Source organism: Eretmochelys imbricata, chromosome 3 (assembly GCF_965152235.1).
Source record: "Eretmochelys imbricata isolate rEreImb1 chromosome 3, rEreImb1.hap1, whole genome shotgun sequence".
Lineage (NCBI taxonomy): Eukaryota > Metazoa > Chordata > Testudines > Cheloniidae > Eretmochelys > Eretmochelys imbricata.
The window spans coordinates 109835751-109850997 of record NC_135574.1 but is presented as its reverse complement, the minus strand read 5'-3'; the positions used below and the strand labels follow the sequence as shown (position 1 = coordinate 109850997).

The window sequence follows — 15247 nt, the reverse complement described above, 5'->3', positions numbered from 1 at the left end:
CCACTTCTGGGCACCACACTTCAAAAAGGTGTGGACAAATTGGAGAAAGTCCAAAGAAGAGCAATAAAAATGATTAAAGGTCTAGAAAACATGACCTATGAGGGAAGATTGAAAAACTTGGGTTTGTTTAGTCTGGAGAAGAGAAGACTGAGGGGGGACATAACAGCTTTCAAGTACATAAAAGATTGTTACAAGGAGGAGGGAGAAAAACTGTTCTCCTTAACTGTCTCCTGATGGAGACATGATGGAGATAAGGTTTAATTGATATTGTTTGGGATAATTGTTCACTTTAAACTGTAAACAATCTGGAACAGGTTTGTCTGTTTTCTCTATTTTGTATAACACCTAACACAATGGAGACCCAATCCCAACCGGGGCCTTCTGAGTGCTAGCATAACAAATATTTACTGCCACCTCTTTCAATAACTTAACTTGACGCTTCGGCACTCATGAATAGCTCAATCATCCCAAAGTCTGTACATCACACCACCTTGTACTGTATTAATTAAAATATTCCATTACACACAAATCCTTCGGTGAAAAACCAAAAATGAGTAGTTGGGGGTTTGACATACTGGATCCAACAACACTGTTACGATGCCAAAGTGACCTAAGATGGCAGTATATGTAAGGAGAACCTACTCACATTTGGCAACTGGATAGAAGGAGGAAAACTATTTTTCCCCACTGTTTTCTTTCTAAAGTTACCACTAGCTGACTCATTAGACAGAGATACCAGTGTTAGTGGGAAGTGTGGGGAGAAAAAAAAAAGGTCTATTTTCAAAATATAGTGGAAGCGACTGTAGTATATATAATGTAATGAATCCTACTTGCTGCAATTAGATTATTGTAAAAAAACCAACACAACATAAAGCAACCTAGTATACAATCTAAATGAGTTAAGAAGAGGGTATGAGAATCAGATTTATGTTTAGCCTGCAGTTTGGGTTCAGATTCAACTGCTGAAATCTCAGCCTAAAATGTCAACATGATACTTATAGTAGGATATGATATTTATTATGTAATTATAATTTTGTTATATGTGGATTGTTTTTCTTTTGTGCAATTATAAAAAAGACTAACCATCTTTTCACTTGCAGTTAGGGCTGTGTTGATCCCAGGATATTAAAGACACAAGGTGGGTGAGGTAATATCTTTTATTAGACCAACTTCAAAAATTACCTCAGTTATCTTATCTTTTCATTGGTTCACAGAAATAGCTAAATACATTTATGAGTCAGATCTTGTTAGGCAGTCAATAAAGACTCAAGAGTACAATATCTCAATTACCACCTGGAGATGAAAGACAACTGTTCTATAATGGATGCATTGTACCAAAATAGCATAAATATGATAAGACTGTGGTACGGAGGAGTTTCACAAGAGCAGCTGGTCTACCAATTTAGACTGAAACCTCACAACAATCTTCCAGGAGATTTTAAGAAGCTTCCCAGTCAGAACCAGAAATAGGATCTGATCCAACACTGAAGCCAAAGTAGTAGATTTGGATCTAGACATTTGACTCTGAACTCTCCTACTTCAGAAAACTCAAAGATTCCACCAGCAAGTATTTTCCTTCCTTCACACACACAGTCAGTTCAACAGTGCTATCAATCTCAACACACACCAAAGAACTGAAAAATGATTGCATTTTTCATACAATCCTAACATAATCTGTTTTATTTATTATGCAAACAACTGGACCCAATTCTATTGCCTCACCTGTGTTGAATAGCACCTTATTCCACAAGCAGATGAGTGATTTCATTGAGACTACTTGTGGAATAAGACATTACTCAATTTGACTGAGAGAGGCGAATCAAGCCTATTATGAATATACCTCTGAAACAGGTCTGTTTGAGGGACAGTGGGCAAGTAGGCCTTACAAGGTCTACAGGAGGGTCCAGAGAGAAGTTCCCAACCTGCGGACCATAAGAGGCAAAAAGGAGCGGAGTTCTTCTCTTGTGGAACTTAAGAAGTCTGCAGGAGAGCAATTCTTCTGCTACAGACATGCCAAGCTCCAGGAGGTCCCAGAGATAATCTGTGTGGGAGTGGGTCTTTTCTTATAGCTTAGACAGAAAAACAGTGAACTGTTTCACTGACTACGCCACAAGGCAGCATTTTTGATACTGAATTCTTTTTCTGTTGGTTTCACATATGCGACTCATTCGGCAAAAGTATGTTGTACATCTCATTCTCTAACAAAAATTATTGACAATATAAAACCATATTCTACAATATTCCCAGTAAGATACATTTCATGAGAAATTTGAAGCCTCCCCCAAAATAAGACCAACATCACAGCATGAACAGATTTATGTATTAATAAAAATAAATACAACTGGTTACAACTAATAGTGTTATAACTTAAAAATCTGAAAATTAATAAACTGAAAAAATAGCCCAGGCCTTCAATTTTAGAAGAAACTGGGGGCAACATCAAAGTTTTTGTCCTCAACTCTCAGACACGAAAATTTCAGATACCAAATTTATCATACAACCCATGTGTTATCAACTCCATTTGATGATAAACTTTCTAATAATTCCCTTTGCCAATTAATACATTTTTAACATTTGCTGGACATGTCTGTTAAAATGATAAGTAATGAAATAGTTAACAGTGTTGCCATTTAAATTGTTATTGGTAGGTATAAGCGTTAGCCACTCAATTGAGTTGAATGGGACAGTTCGCACATCTCAGAGGTATTGTTTTTGGCTGCCTGCAGACTCAGGAATACTCTAGTCACGTAATCAGGTTTTCTCCATAACAATGTAGGTTAGAGGTGGGAATTATTTTTGTAAAATTCCAAAGCGTAGACAAAGCGTAGACAAGGCTAGAGCTAGTTCTAATACTGATTTGCCTGACAGAAAATATACCCTGGCATGGTGTATTTCTGAAGATGAAGTTTTTTGGATGGGATGTAAAACTGAAGTTGTGATCTCTAATAGTCTCCAATAGTCATTAATAATCTCTAATAGTCATTAACAGTCATTAACAATTCCATGGCACTTTACAAGCTGGCACTGTTGTCCTGGCTAAATTCCAATTGGAGGAATTACTTCCTGCCTGTCTAAGCTCCTCATACAGTTTCATCTGGATACAGCATATTTAACTTCCTTTCTTAAACTACTGCAAAAGTGTGCTGTAAAACAGCCAGCATGCTGTTGTAAGGGCAGCTGCATTTCAGTAGTGGGTGGAGTAATTTCTGTATGTATACTGTGAACTCCCTTAGGACAAAAAGCACTACCTGTAATTCTTAATTAGAAAATGAAGGCTAGTGGTAACTAACGAAATAATCTCAAAATTAAAACTATATAACATTTGGAGGCAATTTAATTATTATTTTCCCCTTCAGTTCACACAGAAGATGGTATTATGAATGGGGCCAGTAGGAAGAAAAAGATTTACTTCCAGAGTCAGTGGATTTTTTTCTCTCCCCTAAACTAATGGTACAACTGAGATCAGAAGAGAAAGAATTGTTCTGAAGGAAGACTTGAAAAGTACAGCATCAAGATTCCTCACCCTGGAGAGTTAAATGTGATATAGAAGGGGATAAAGTAGCTTTTAAAATGTTTTTGATGATGCTAGGTCCTTTTCAAGATCATTTAGAAGTATGTGATTACAGATTTTGAATTTAATGGCTTGATGATGATGATTGCTGGGACATCACTGCCCTTAAGTAAAATGCCTTCTACAATATTAAATTTGCTTTGATCCCTCTCATTTCCTTTTGAGTTCTTCTGGACAGTACAAATACCTAATACATTACAAATATGGAAAGACTCATAACTGTAATAGGATTAGTTGTGTTTAACTGAACACCACTGAGAAATGCCAGGGTAATTATTTCTTTCCTCCAATCCTTTCACTGATGACATATTCCTCAAATTTATTTACAGACTGTGAATTTTAATGGATGTATATTTCAATGTCGTTTTTTAAAAAATGAGTGGATGTAAATTTTCATGGTTTTTTAAAAAAAATTTTGTATGAATATACATTTCCTTAAGTTTTATTTTTGCATCATCTATATGGAGGCCAAACATGCCTTGTGTGCTTCAAATGGTTATAAATAAAAAGTTGCAGAGAATGTCCATTAAAGCCCACATATCTTTGCAGCACAGCCAATGAAAAATGCATTCAATTTACTGCTTGCTCAAAGAAATCAATTTTTGCCTCTTGTAACCATTTCTCCAAACTTATCACATTTATTACAAACAATAGTGGATTATAAATACTGTGAGACTTATATTCTATCCTTCTCCATACGGCTCATTAGTCCCAGTCTTTTGGACACGTTCTTGTCAAAAAGTTCAAAAAAATCAACTTTCCTCAAGAGCATTTAGATTCTACAGATGTAGACCTCAGTCACATCCTCGGTTTCAAACACCGTCCACTGAATTCTACTACAATAATTAACCCAAAATGACAGAACTATGGAACAATTTGGTAATATTTTGCATTAAGAAGAGATAGAATAGAAGTTAAATAGGACCAAGAAAAATCTCAAAAGCCACTTGGCAACTTGTTTTATGTAATAAAAGATTTGAACAGGAGGAAACAAAATAACAGAGTAAATTGTATATATTAACAAACATGTATGTTCAATTCAATCAAATATTTTCACTGTGCAGAGCATAAAAGCATAAACAGCTTCATAAATCTGGGCTCTAGAGAACGAATCTCACTTCCATGGAAACCAAACTCTCTCTCCTCTTCAAAGTACTCCACTGGTTTTCCTCTTGCTCAAGTAATAGGGGGCCAAAAGGGTTTTGTGCAAACCTCTCTTAGGCACATTACATGTAATTGAATAACTATACAACACCAGAATCAGTATGCGCACTTCAAAATTAGTGAACAGGTGGGAGGGAAAAAAGCCAGCAATAGAACCCTCTTTTTCTTTGAGACATCCCTGTCTGGGCACATAATAGCCTGTTACCATGGGCATTAGGCAGGAGACAGAACAAATGCTACTTATCTCAAAATACAGACGTTTTAAATCGTTTTGACACTCTCCTTACTTACAGATCCATTGCAGGCTAAAACACACCCTCCACCTTCTCAGAGAGAGTTTCCTAATTTGTGAAAAACACTTCCCTTATTTGTGTCATAAAACTTGAGGATGTAGTATATTTTCAAAAAAAATCATCATCCTAACAGGTGTACTTCTGCAGAATCCCAATTCAAAGGTAAGATTATCTGCAACTCATCTATCACATTCTCACTCTCTGAATATCTCTGACAGATGTCAAACATTGTATCGTACTCTTTGTAAGAGGGTGGCTTGCTCTTAAGGGCTGAATGCCTGGGGTCAGACAACCCTGATTACTGAAAAGGCACACCTGGAAGAGATCAGGTGATTCCTCTATAAAGGAGCAGTAGGTAGCTGCAGTGAAGGGGGTCTGTTTAGGGAGACCAGAGCAGGAAAAGCTGGACACAAACTGCTGGTAGTGAAGAGGCTCCAGCAGAAGACCTTGGGAATGGAAAATGAGACTACAGGCAGGAAAGGCCTGGGAGTGACCCAATGAGAGGGTAGAGAGATGGACTCTGATTTGGGATGCTGAATTTTATTTTCTATGAATAAACCCAGACCCCAAGAAGGGGTGTTGTGAATGGCCTCCCAAAAGGGTGTGTAGTGTATATTTAAGAAGCCCTTTGAGGGGGAAACTGAGGCAAGGAGACACTGTCCTAAGGCTACCAGGGGGCATCAGCAGGTGGCAATTCATTGATGCTCTTATTCTCCCCCTTTTTCAGTTCATTTTTATCCCTCAACTCAGACGAAAGGATATCCAGTTTATTAAGCCCCATCTCTCTACATACAACCCCGACACTAAAAATGGCACAAGCAGCATGCCTTAGGATATCTCCTTGAGACCATTAATCTTAAATATAACTATTCTTGAAAGAAATGGGATGCTGAAAGACATCACTGCCTAGACTCCAGGGCAGCCCTGCTTCTCTTTCAGCTTAAGTTATGCGTTATATCAGCTCCAGGTTTACACTTCATTTAAAGACCAGACCTTGGCCTAAGCAACCAGAGAAGCCAGCGAACAGAAGCAGCTAATAGGGGAGTTTTGCGAGGGAGTTTGGAGGGAGAGTGTGAAGGGGGGCTAGATACATTTAACATTTTTTAAACTTCCTTAAACTTAATGCCAAAACCACCCCCTGATAAAAAGAAAACATCAACAAAAGAATGAGCTGCAGGATTAAAAATAAAGAGAATGCAGGCAGTAGTCCAGCAACAGATTGGGGGCTTTCCAGTTCAATGTACTCAATGTGGCATGTATGATTGATTACCTGCCCTATGGGCAGGTGGTGTATGTTTGCGTTTGGTGCAAGGAGCTCCTGACTCTCAGAGACCGTGTATGGGCTTTGGATACCAGAGTGGCTGACCTGGAGGAGCTAAGGGACACAGAGGTATACAGATGAGACTTTCCAGGACACAGCAAAACAGTCCCAACCCCTGGTCTGACAGCCTCTGTGCTGTTGAGGAGGATGAAAGTCTCAGAGAAGGAGAGCATCCAACTGGAGCAGAAGAAAACAATCCCATAGATGAGACCCTCCTTCCAGATGATGTCATGGTATCCTCTCACACTGAGGATCTCTCTCCAGGGCAGGGAACTCCAGTTACTATAAATTATAAGATGGGTGAACTAGAGTGCCTCGTATTAAATGAGGAATATGATAGAGGTCTATAAAATCATGATTGGTGTGGAGAAAGTAAAGAAGGAAGTGTTATTTACTCCTTCTCATAACACTAGAACTAGGGGACACCAAATGAAATTAATAGGTAGCAGGTTTAAAACAAACAAAAGGAAGTATTTCTTCGTACAATGCACAGTCAATCTGTGGAACTCTTTGCCAGATGATGTTGTGAAGGTCAAGACCATAACAGGATTCAAAAAAGAACTAGATAAATTCATGGAGGATAGGTCCATCAATGGCTATTAGCCAGGATGGGCAGGAATGATGTCCCTAGCCTCTGTTTGCCAGAAGCTGGGAAAGAGCAACAGGGGATGGATCTCTTGATGATTACCTGTTCTGTTCATTCCCTCTGGGGCACCTGGCACTGGAAGACAGGATACTGGGATAGATGGACCCAGTATGGCCTGACCCAGTATGGCCATTCTTATGTTGAATCCAGAAATATCATTAGGAAAATTAAGTGACAAGCTAATCTGTACATTTGTCCAAGAACTCGTTCCTTGTATAAATGGTAATTATTGCAGATGTGAGATTTCTCTCTTGAATTGTACTGTCAAAGCACACGAATTGTTCAATTAAATATGTTTTTAATTATGGCATTGTTTTCCCTCTCTTCTCCTAACTAGGTCTGAAAGTAGGGAATGGACATAGTTTAGGGTTAGGGTTATACCAAAAATATATAAATTTAAATCTGGATAAAATGCCTCAGCCTGATAATTCCCCAAAAGACAAAATTAAGCATCAGCTTTTTTCTGACACTTTTTTTGTTCTGTTTTCCATAATTCAGTACTTCCCTTACCTGCTGCTGGCAAGTGTGAAGTTTGGAGACAGTATGCAATGAGAAAATAAGGCAACTGCCAAGGAAAGATGGCCTAGCAGATTGTGAAGCTATAAATATTTAGCATTCTTCAGCGTGCTTTTAAAAAACAAATAAAATCTGCCTATTAAATATCAGATTGTTCTACTTTTTTTCAAGGCATAAATATCAAGGCAGTCTACATCAAGCTTATAGTAAAGAAAAAGCTCTGCAAAAGCCTTCTTGTGGGGACAGTGGGTGAATTTTCTACTTCAATTGCTTTGGCCTTGCTTATTAAAACCAACCTTTATAAAAATAGACAAATGATGAAAAAAATCTAGTGGGGACATTAAAAGACTCTTCCACTCGCTGCCTACACTTGACCATTCCCCTTTTATAATGCTGTCTTAATGATTATTGAATGATGATAGTGCTTTGTCTAAAAATCCTGACTGGCCACAGCAAAATTTTACAGCCAAGTTTTGTTTGTTTATTTCTAAACCCCAGGTGTAAAGTTAGTTAAAAACAGAGAGGTTAGAATGACAAAATCCGCGGCTCGACTACAGCTGGAATTAGCCAAATTTCAGGCTGAGGAAAAATAAAGGGAACATGAAAGACAGATAGCACTCATGCGGCTGGAGAAGGAGGTACAGAAGGCTGCCCACAAGAGGGAAATGGAGGCAAGGAAGCATGTGGAGGAGGAGAAGGAAAAAGAGAGGAAGCATGTGGAGGAGGTGGAGAAGATAAAGGCTCAGCAGAATATACCAACAAACCCTAGCAATCCTTCTCCAGGTACCACTTCCCATCCCAGAAAGTTCCCCACCTACAAGGCAGGTGATGATACTGAGGCCTTCTTAGAAAACTTCGAAAGGGCCTGCCTTGGGTACAGCATCTGTGGGGCTGCCAGATTAAAGTAACTGTTTTGCCTGCTTTGCGATCATCCTTGTTGAATCTTTTTAAAAAAATCCTCTGCTTTATTACATAAAACATGATTTTATTTATTTCAGCTAAATCTCTTGTTAGCAAACTCTCCTCTTTGGCCAGCTCTGATAATTTTATTCTCTTTTTATGTTGTTTTCCACCAAGGTAATTAACAAGATATGACTGGAAAGACTCAATACTCTGAATTTCTTAAGCAAGGATCTACATAGTTGGTCCAGACTCAAATAACGTGTAGCCTGCTTTCGAAATATATATGCTATGTATGTTTAAATTGTTTCTCTTTGCTAATCAAAAAAGTGCATTAAAATTGCAAAGTGATGCCCTCAAAAAAGGCAGGAAATGCAAAGATCATGTTGCCAATGCAACTGTATCTCGCTGCTCTCACCCCCCCGATATGCATGCATTATTATACATTAACTATAATATAAGCTTTCATATGAGATGCCTGCCTCATTCAGCAAGCAGGCTGGGGAAGCCCCCAAATGCACAGAGTGCGCTAAAGAAAAGAAAAGAAAAGAAAAGAAAAGAAAAGAAAAGAAAAGAAAAGAAAAGAAAAGAAAAAGAAAAAGAAAAAGAAAAAGAAAAAGAAAAGATTAAGGGAGAGAGGCAGCAAGCTGTGCAGTTAGCTAACAGACACCACTATGCTCTGTCATAAGCTGCAGACAGGTTGAGAAGGAACTGGAGAGGCAGCGGGTATACTTTGCCCCAGAGCACAATGGGGAGGAGGGTGCAGGCATGGACCTGCAGAACTGGTGATGAAAATCTGCAATTAAGGGTGCATGGGTTCGCAGATATCTTGGTGTGGAGCAATCATAGGGACATTACTCAAAGAAGAACCCCAAATGTTAACTGTGGTGAGGGGGAGACCCATGATGCTACTATAATGACAGAGTGAGCCCCACAGTGCTCCTTCCTGTCAAGAGAAGGTGATGAGGTTCACAAAGCAGCCCAGATGATGTAGCTGTGAGGTACGAGGAGCCTCTACAGGGCTCTCATAGCTGCTGGTGTCAGAGAGGATCAAGCACCACAAAATCCAGCATTAATTGTAGGTTGGAAGAAGATGCACCAGTGACTTCTCCCCCTCCTACCCAGAGATACAAAGCCGTGAAGAAGGGACAAGCGTATCCAGAATGAGAGAGGCAATTTGGGAGATGAGGGGGGAGGAAGGGATCCCTTCCCTCTCCCCCAAACTATGCGTAGCTTGGCAGAACCTCTATCAGTACTAACACCTCTTTATCCCCAAATGCTCCAGCCATTGGAGGATGAGTCAGTGTGAGCAAGGATGAGTCAGTGTGATCAAGGACATAGCAGCCAAACTCACTTCTTCAAGCATTTAACTTCCCTGCACACCTAGCACTGCAGACATGGTTGCACCAGTTTTGCAGCTGCCTGAAGCAGGGTGGCCTTTTGAAGCACTGCAGAAAGGGAGAGGCACTATAGACTATGCTTTTTCAGTCTCCTCCTTCTCACCTCAGCTCCTCTCCCCCATCCTGGGCATGAAGGAAGGAATCTCCTACTCTGAGAAAGAGTAGGAAAGGCTGGGCAAACACAGGCAGAGAGACAAAGAAATAGTACAATTAACTTCATATTTAGAACACCCAAATATTTCTAAAATAGTTTTTAGTGAGACTCTGAATGCGAGCTCTACAGATAAACGACAATGTCATGTACTGCAGCATAAAGGTTTTGATGGCACTGGTTTGGGATGACCTACGATGCTCACTCATAGATATGCTACAATGAGGAGTAATATGGCCCTTCCAAACAGACACTGACAACATTTTGCATGGACTTTCCCCCACTCAGAACTAAAACAAACTACTCCTGGTTTGGTTTAAAATGGCTGTGCATTGGATATTCCAAAACAGCATTTATCCCTTTTGCAAACAGCTGCTGGTTTCCTGATAGAGCCATGATCTTTGTCCTTCTAGCATACAGGAGAAAGTACAGGTATATAAACATCATTATATAAGAAAACTGATTGCAAATGATTTTTTCCATTAGAACACACTGAATGTCTCCACGAAGACCTATTTTCATTGTTTACAATTTATTCAGCAAATAGGTTAATTTTTTGCCAAGTCGGTATTTCAAAAGCAAAGAAAAAAACTAGGAGAACAGGAAAAGCAGAAGGATCAGCCAGATGGCTATGCATATAGGAGCTCTGAACAAAAAGAAAAACAACAGATTTTCAACTGTAAATCATTTACTTTTTCTTTGTAAAAATTAGTCACTACAAAAATGCTTCTCAACTATGGACTTTGTCATTAAATGATTGAGAGTAGATATACCATGTATTCAGACTTTTACAGAAAAACAATCTCCCCCCCCCCCTTTTCTTTTTCTCTACGGGTTAGGCTTTGAATGAACAAGGTTCTTAAACATGTGCCAAACTTTAAGGACACGAGTAGCCCTATTGGCTTCAATGGCACTACTCATGTGCTTAAAGACAAGAATGTGCTTAAATAACCTTGCTGAATCAGAGCTTCTATGCTGGATGATTTGTATACATTTGTAAACCAGTGCTCATATTGTAGAAAAAATATATAACACATACAGCATGATACATTAAGCAGTGAGTATGCTGGTAACATTTCTTCTAATATTGTAACATTAGGTTCGTAACAGGCTTAGCTCACAAAACTCTTTGCTTTCTTTAGTGCAGCTAAATGAGAATCAAGGCCAACTTACTTGATGTAATAGGGCACTTTGTTATGTGAAACAGATCTCTGCCATGGAAGCTGAACTGAAGCTGGGGGGAAAAACATAGGAGGTGGTGATTAAACAGCACCTGTCTTAAAAACATGATTTCTTTTTACATTTAAACCCTCTTATAATAAATTAAGTGGAAAAGGCTCTAATTTTCCAGTCAGGCTTTCAGTAATTCGGCTGGAGAAAACCATGGTAATATATCAGGGTGGTGTTATACATCCATTTGATGCCAAGCAAGAAATAAAATAAACAAATATGGTGATTCCATTTCAAAGAAGGATAATAAATTGTAGCTTAGTAAGCCATCCACTCAGAAGCAGGCTAAGAAGGTATTTTAAAACTTTTTCCTATTTGCAGCAATGGGTTTCAGAAATTACAAGCAATTTAAGCTTTGGAAATATGGGCCTCCACTACCATAATTAATATACTACAATATAATGAAAAAGAAAAATAATAACTACGCTATTAGTTATTTTCCTCAGCTCCTGTTTGCAATCCAAATTAACATATATTAATGTTCTGTGAAATACAGAAAACATTAGACCGATTCCCATGCTCCTGGAGACAGTAATCTGTGCAAAATTTATGTAAATCTGATAGCAAAAAAGGTAATCTGTAAAGTCAGGTTGCCCTATAACACACCCACAGATAAGACATACAAAATGTAAAATACAGTACAATTCTGTTTATCTAAAAGTCTCAGGAGACACCAGAAATCTTTAGATGAAGAGTGAGGATAGGTGGCAGATTATCTTCGAAGTGGCCACATGCTGGGCATCCCCGTATACATATTCCATATCTCCACATACTTTATATCTCCCCAGAGGACATAACCAAACTGGTGTTTGGTTAAACAGTTTCTACTATACGGGAAATTCACTTCATCATGTTCACTGTGGAAGCAAATGATATTTGTTCTTGAAAGAATAAGAAGGAATAATTAACCAGCACAATGAGACGAATTTATATTCAACACACAAGCCAAAGTTAGACCCCGAACGTTAGGCATCAAACCCCATATTTAAACATCTAGGCAAGTGGGATGAAAATTCTGTCCACATTGTTCAGAGTTAATAAATTAATTTACTAAACAACAGATTAATTGGGGAAAAATATGAATTTATGAAAAAAGTCTACATTTTTATATGGTATTGAAAGAATTAAGCAAAAATTCTGTGCCACCCATAAAGGGGAAAAAATGTATCCATATTTTAATAAGTGTTGCTAATTTGTAAGAAAAAAAGTTCCATGACCAAGCAGTCATTTTATTTTCTCATAATTTGAAACAAAGAGAATAGTAGGGCTTGTATTTTAAGGATTTGTAGTGTGGAGGAGAGAAAGAGTGAAATCACACAGATAGGCCAAGATAGCAGACAACTTTAGAAATATGTTGCTTTCAGACCTTCATTTCCTAATATTGTTAGTGATTGCCATTGATTTCTGCGGTACTATTATTTGAATGATGTTAGCTAACTGAGAAGATTAGCCCCCTCCGAGTTTTGCTCAGATTTGACTTATTAGTTATGAGTGACTGCAGATATTCTGCACTGGCAGGCAGAGAGTCTTGATAATATAATAATAGATTTATCTCTAATTCCTGTGGATCAAGTGATACCATTCTTATTTAGAACCATAGTCAATAAAAACATTGTCCATCTTATGTGCTGCATGAACCTGTGCAAAGGTGAATTTTTTTAAAATCATTATTTATGGGTGGAAGATGAACAGAGTAATTATTGATTCTGGGCCCCAGTACGAATATTGCAGATATTAGTAAAAGGTTGGATGCAGTTGAGGGAGGCATTGAAGAGGGTGGCTGAAGGCTTTGGTTGAAAAGTACAGCAGGCTGAGTCACAGAGCATATGAAGATAACAACTGATTGACATTAATCTATTCTTCTAAGAATACAAAAGATGAACTACAGAGTTCTGGAACTGTGGACCTGTAAAATAAATTAAAATGAGCAAAAAATCAAGCTAGTATTTCTGAAAGCTTTGAGACAGTACCATGGATTTCTTTTAGGGAATTATGGATTATTTTATACTCATCTACATTAGGGATGGCTAAACTTGGCCAACATGAGGGTAAGCTTTAAGGAGCCCAAGGATTCCAAGTTGAGAAAGGATGCAATTAGATTGCAGATGTCTTCCCTCTCATAAAATGTTGGTGGGATGACAGAAATAGATCAGGGAAGAGCTGGAGCATGGGTTGGGGCAACCTATTGAGATTGCTTCAAGCTCTCCTCTGTGTCAGGTTGTCCTTTGTAGAACAGGAGTGACTAGTGTTTCAGGATTGACTGCCAATCCCCGAAAGGGACATTCCTCAAGAACAAAGCTGAGGCATGCTGGTAAGGCAGCTTGAGGATGCTTCTTTAGCTGTACTAATTCTAAGACTAAACAGAGTCCTCCAGTTTCCCAGGCATTCCCTGGTACTATTGAGGTATTTTATTTACTAATTTGTGCAAAAAAGGTGTTAAGTGGCTCTGTTCTCAGGGTCACTGTTGAAGTAACTGGCAGGACTTAGAGGTACCAGCTGGTCTGCAAATAGGTCCCATTTTGGAGGAATTGCTCTAAAAATCTTTGTCCTATGTGTGACCTGTATTTTTGAATTAAATGTATGACACTGCACCTCTTTCACCAGGCTCTTTATTTCAAATGCACTTGTGGGTTTGAAATGAGAATATGGCTGTTACATTTCCTGAAAAGGGGACAATAGGTATCTAGGGCTTTTGAAATTATTTTAGGGTATTTGGCTTGTCAGCTGACAAGATGCTCCTAGCATTATGTCACGTATCAGCATACAATACATTGAGATCTATGGAATCAAAAGTGGAATATAAGAATTAAGTCATTTATATGACACTCTCTGCCCATCTCAAAGCACCTGAACAGAATACATGACAAAGAGCTATGATTATTATTGCAGTGTTCATCTAAAAACTAGAGACAGGCCTGAATTAACACCTTATATCTAAACATACTTGAACTTCGGGGGTGCTGGTGGGTGAGAGAAAGATTCAGAAACCGAACATGGATCTATATTCCACAGTTCCATTATGTTTCCATAATGGAGCAAATGTTGGCCATGAATCTGAAAATCCCATGAATACTTGGGGGTTCCAGATCTATATTTCTAATAACTCAGTACATGGGAATAAATAAATAAAATGGTCTCTCCAAAGAAGAAGGAAATTGTTAGACTTTTCGCCTCATTTGAAATTCTGAAAAGACAGAGCATGTCATACAATGAAACTTTTGATTAGTATGGGTTTTTTGTTTTGTTTTGTTTTTTGAAGAAGTTTGACCAGCTCGTGTCTTGTATCAGTTTGGTAGCTAAGGTTAGAGGTAAAGATAATTTGAATGAAAAGAATATGGATATCAGAGGGCAAAAGGACAAGAACTGACATATATCACACTCTCTCTATATAAAAAATAGATGCTTGGTGGAGAAAAGCAGCAAAACCTGCAAACAAAGAATGAGTGGTTAGATAGGTAGGAGTAGAACCATTGTGCATGGAGACACCTAGGTGATCCATGAGGATGGAACAGTATAGAAAGCTGAAGTGAAATGAAGAAGAATGAGGAGGAAGAGGGAATCGACCCAGCTGAAAGAACGGAGTAGTTAACTACAAGGAAGATAAACTTCCCAATGTTACGGGTCAGTTAAGGGTATCATTGTGAGAGGGGTGACTGGAGAGAAAACTACTGTCTCAAATTTATCAATTAATTATTAGCACCTACTGGAGAGAAAATGTTGAGATGTAGGGCCAAAATCCTGGTGTGCTTCCTGTAGCAGTTTAAGGCGATCCTCTACAGATACCTATACACAAACAAACAAAAAATAACAAGGTTTCTTATTTATTTCATAAAGGAGGAGTCACAATAAAAACATTGGTTTGCATTCAATTCCAAATAAATTTCATGTGTCTTCCAGATTTATTTATTCTCAGTTCATTTACATCCACTGTTTTTCTTTTTAAAAGCAAGGTAACGTTGCACTTGTGTAAGCAATGCAGATCAATAATGAACAACAGAAGTTTCATGGTGACTAAAGTTGTCCATTAAAATTTCTGTTTTATTTCTCCCCATTTC

General features: G+C 38.3%; 1 protein-coding gene across 1 annotated transcript in view; it reads right to left on the bottom strand.

Annotated features, from left to right (window-relative positions):
• Positions 1–15247, bottom strand: part of UTRN (utrophin) — a 528745-nt gene that overhangs the window by 131964 nt on the left and 381534 nt on the right. The window contains exons 58-59 of the mRNA XM_077813162.1: positions 14897–14975; positions 11136–11196 (exon numbers count right to left, since the gene is read on the bottom strand). Of these exons, the coding sequence (XP_077669288.1) occupies positions 11136–11196; positions 14897–14975 (140 nt within the window). The remainder of the gene's footprint in view (positions 1–11135; positions 11197–14896; positions 14976–15247) is intronic.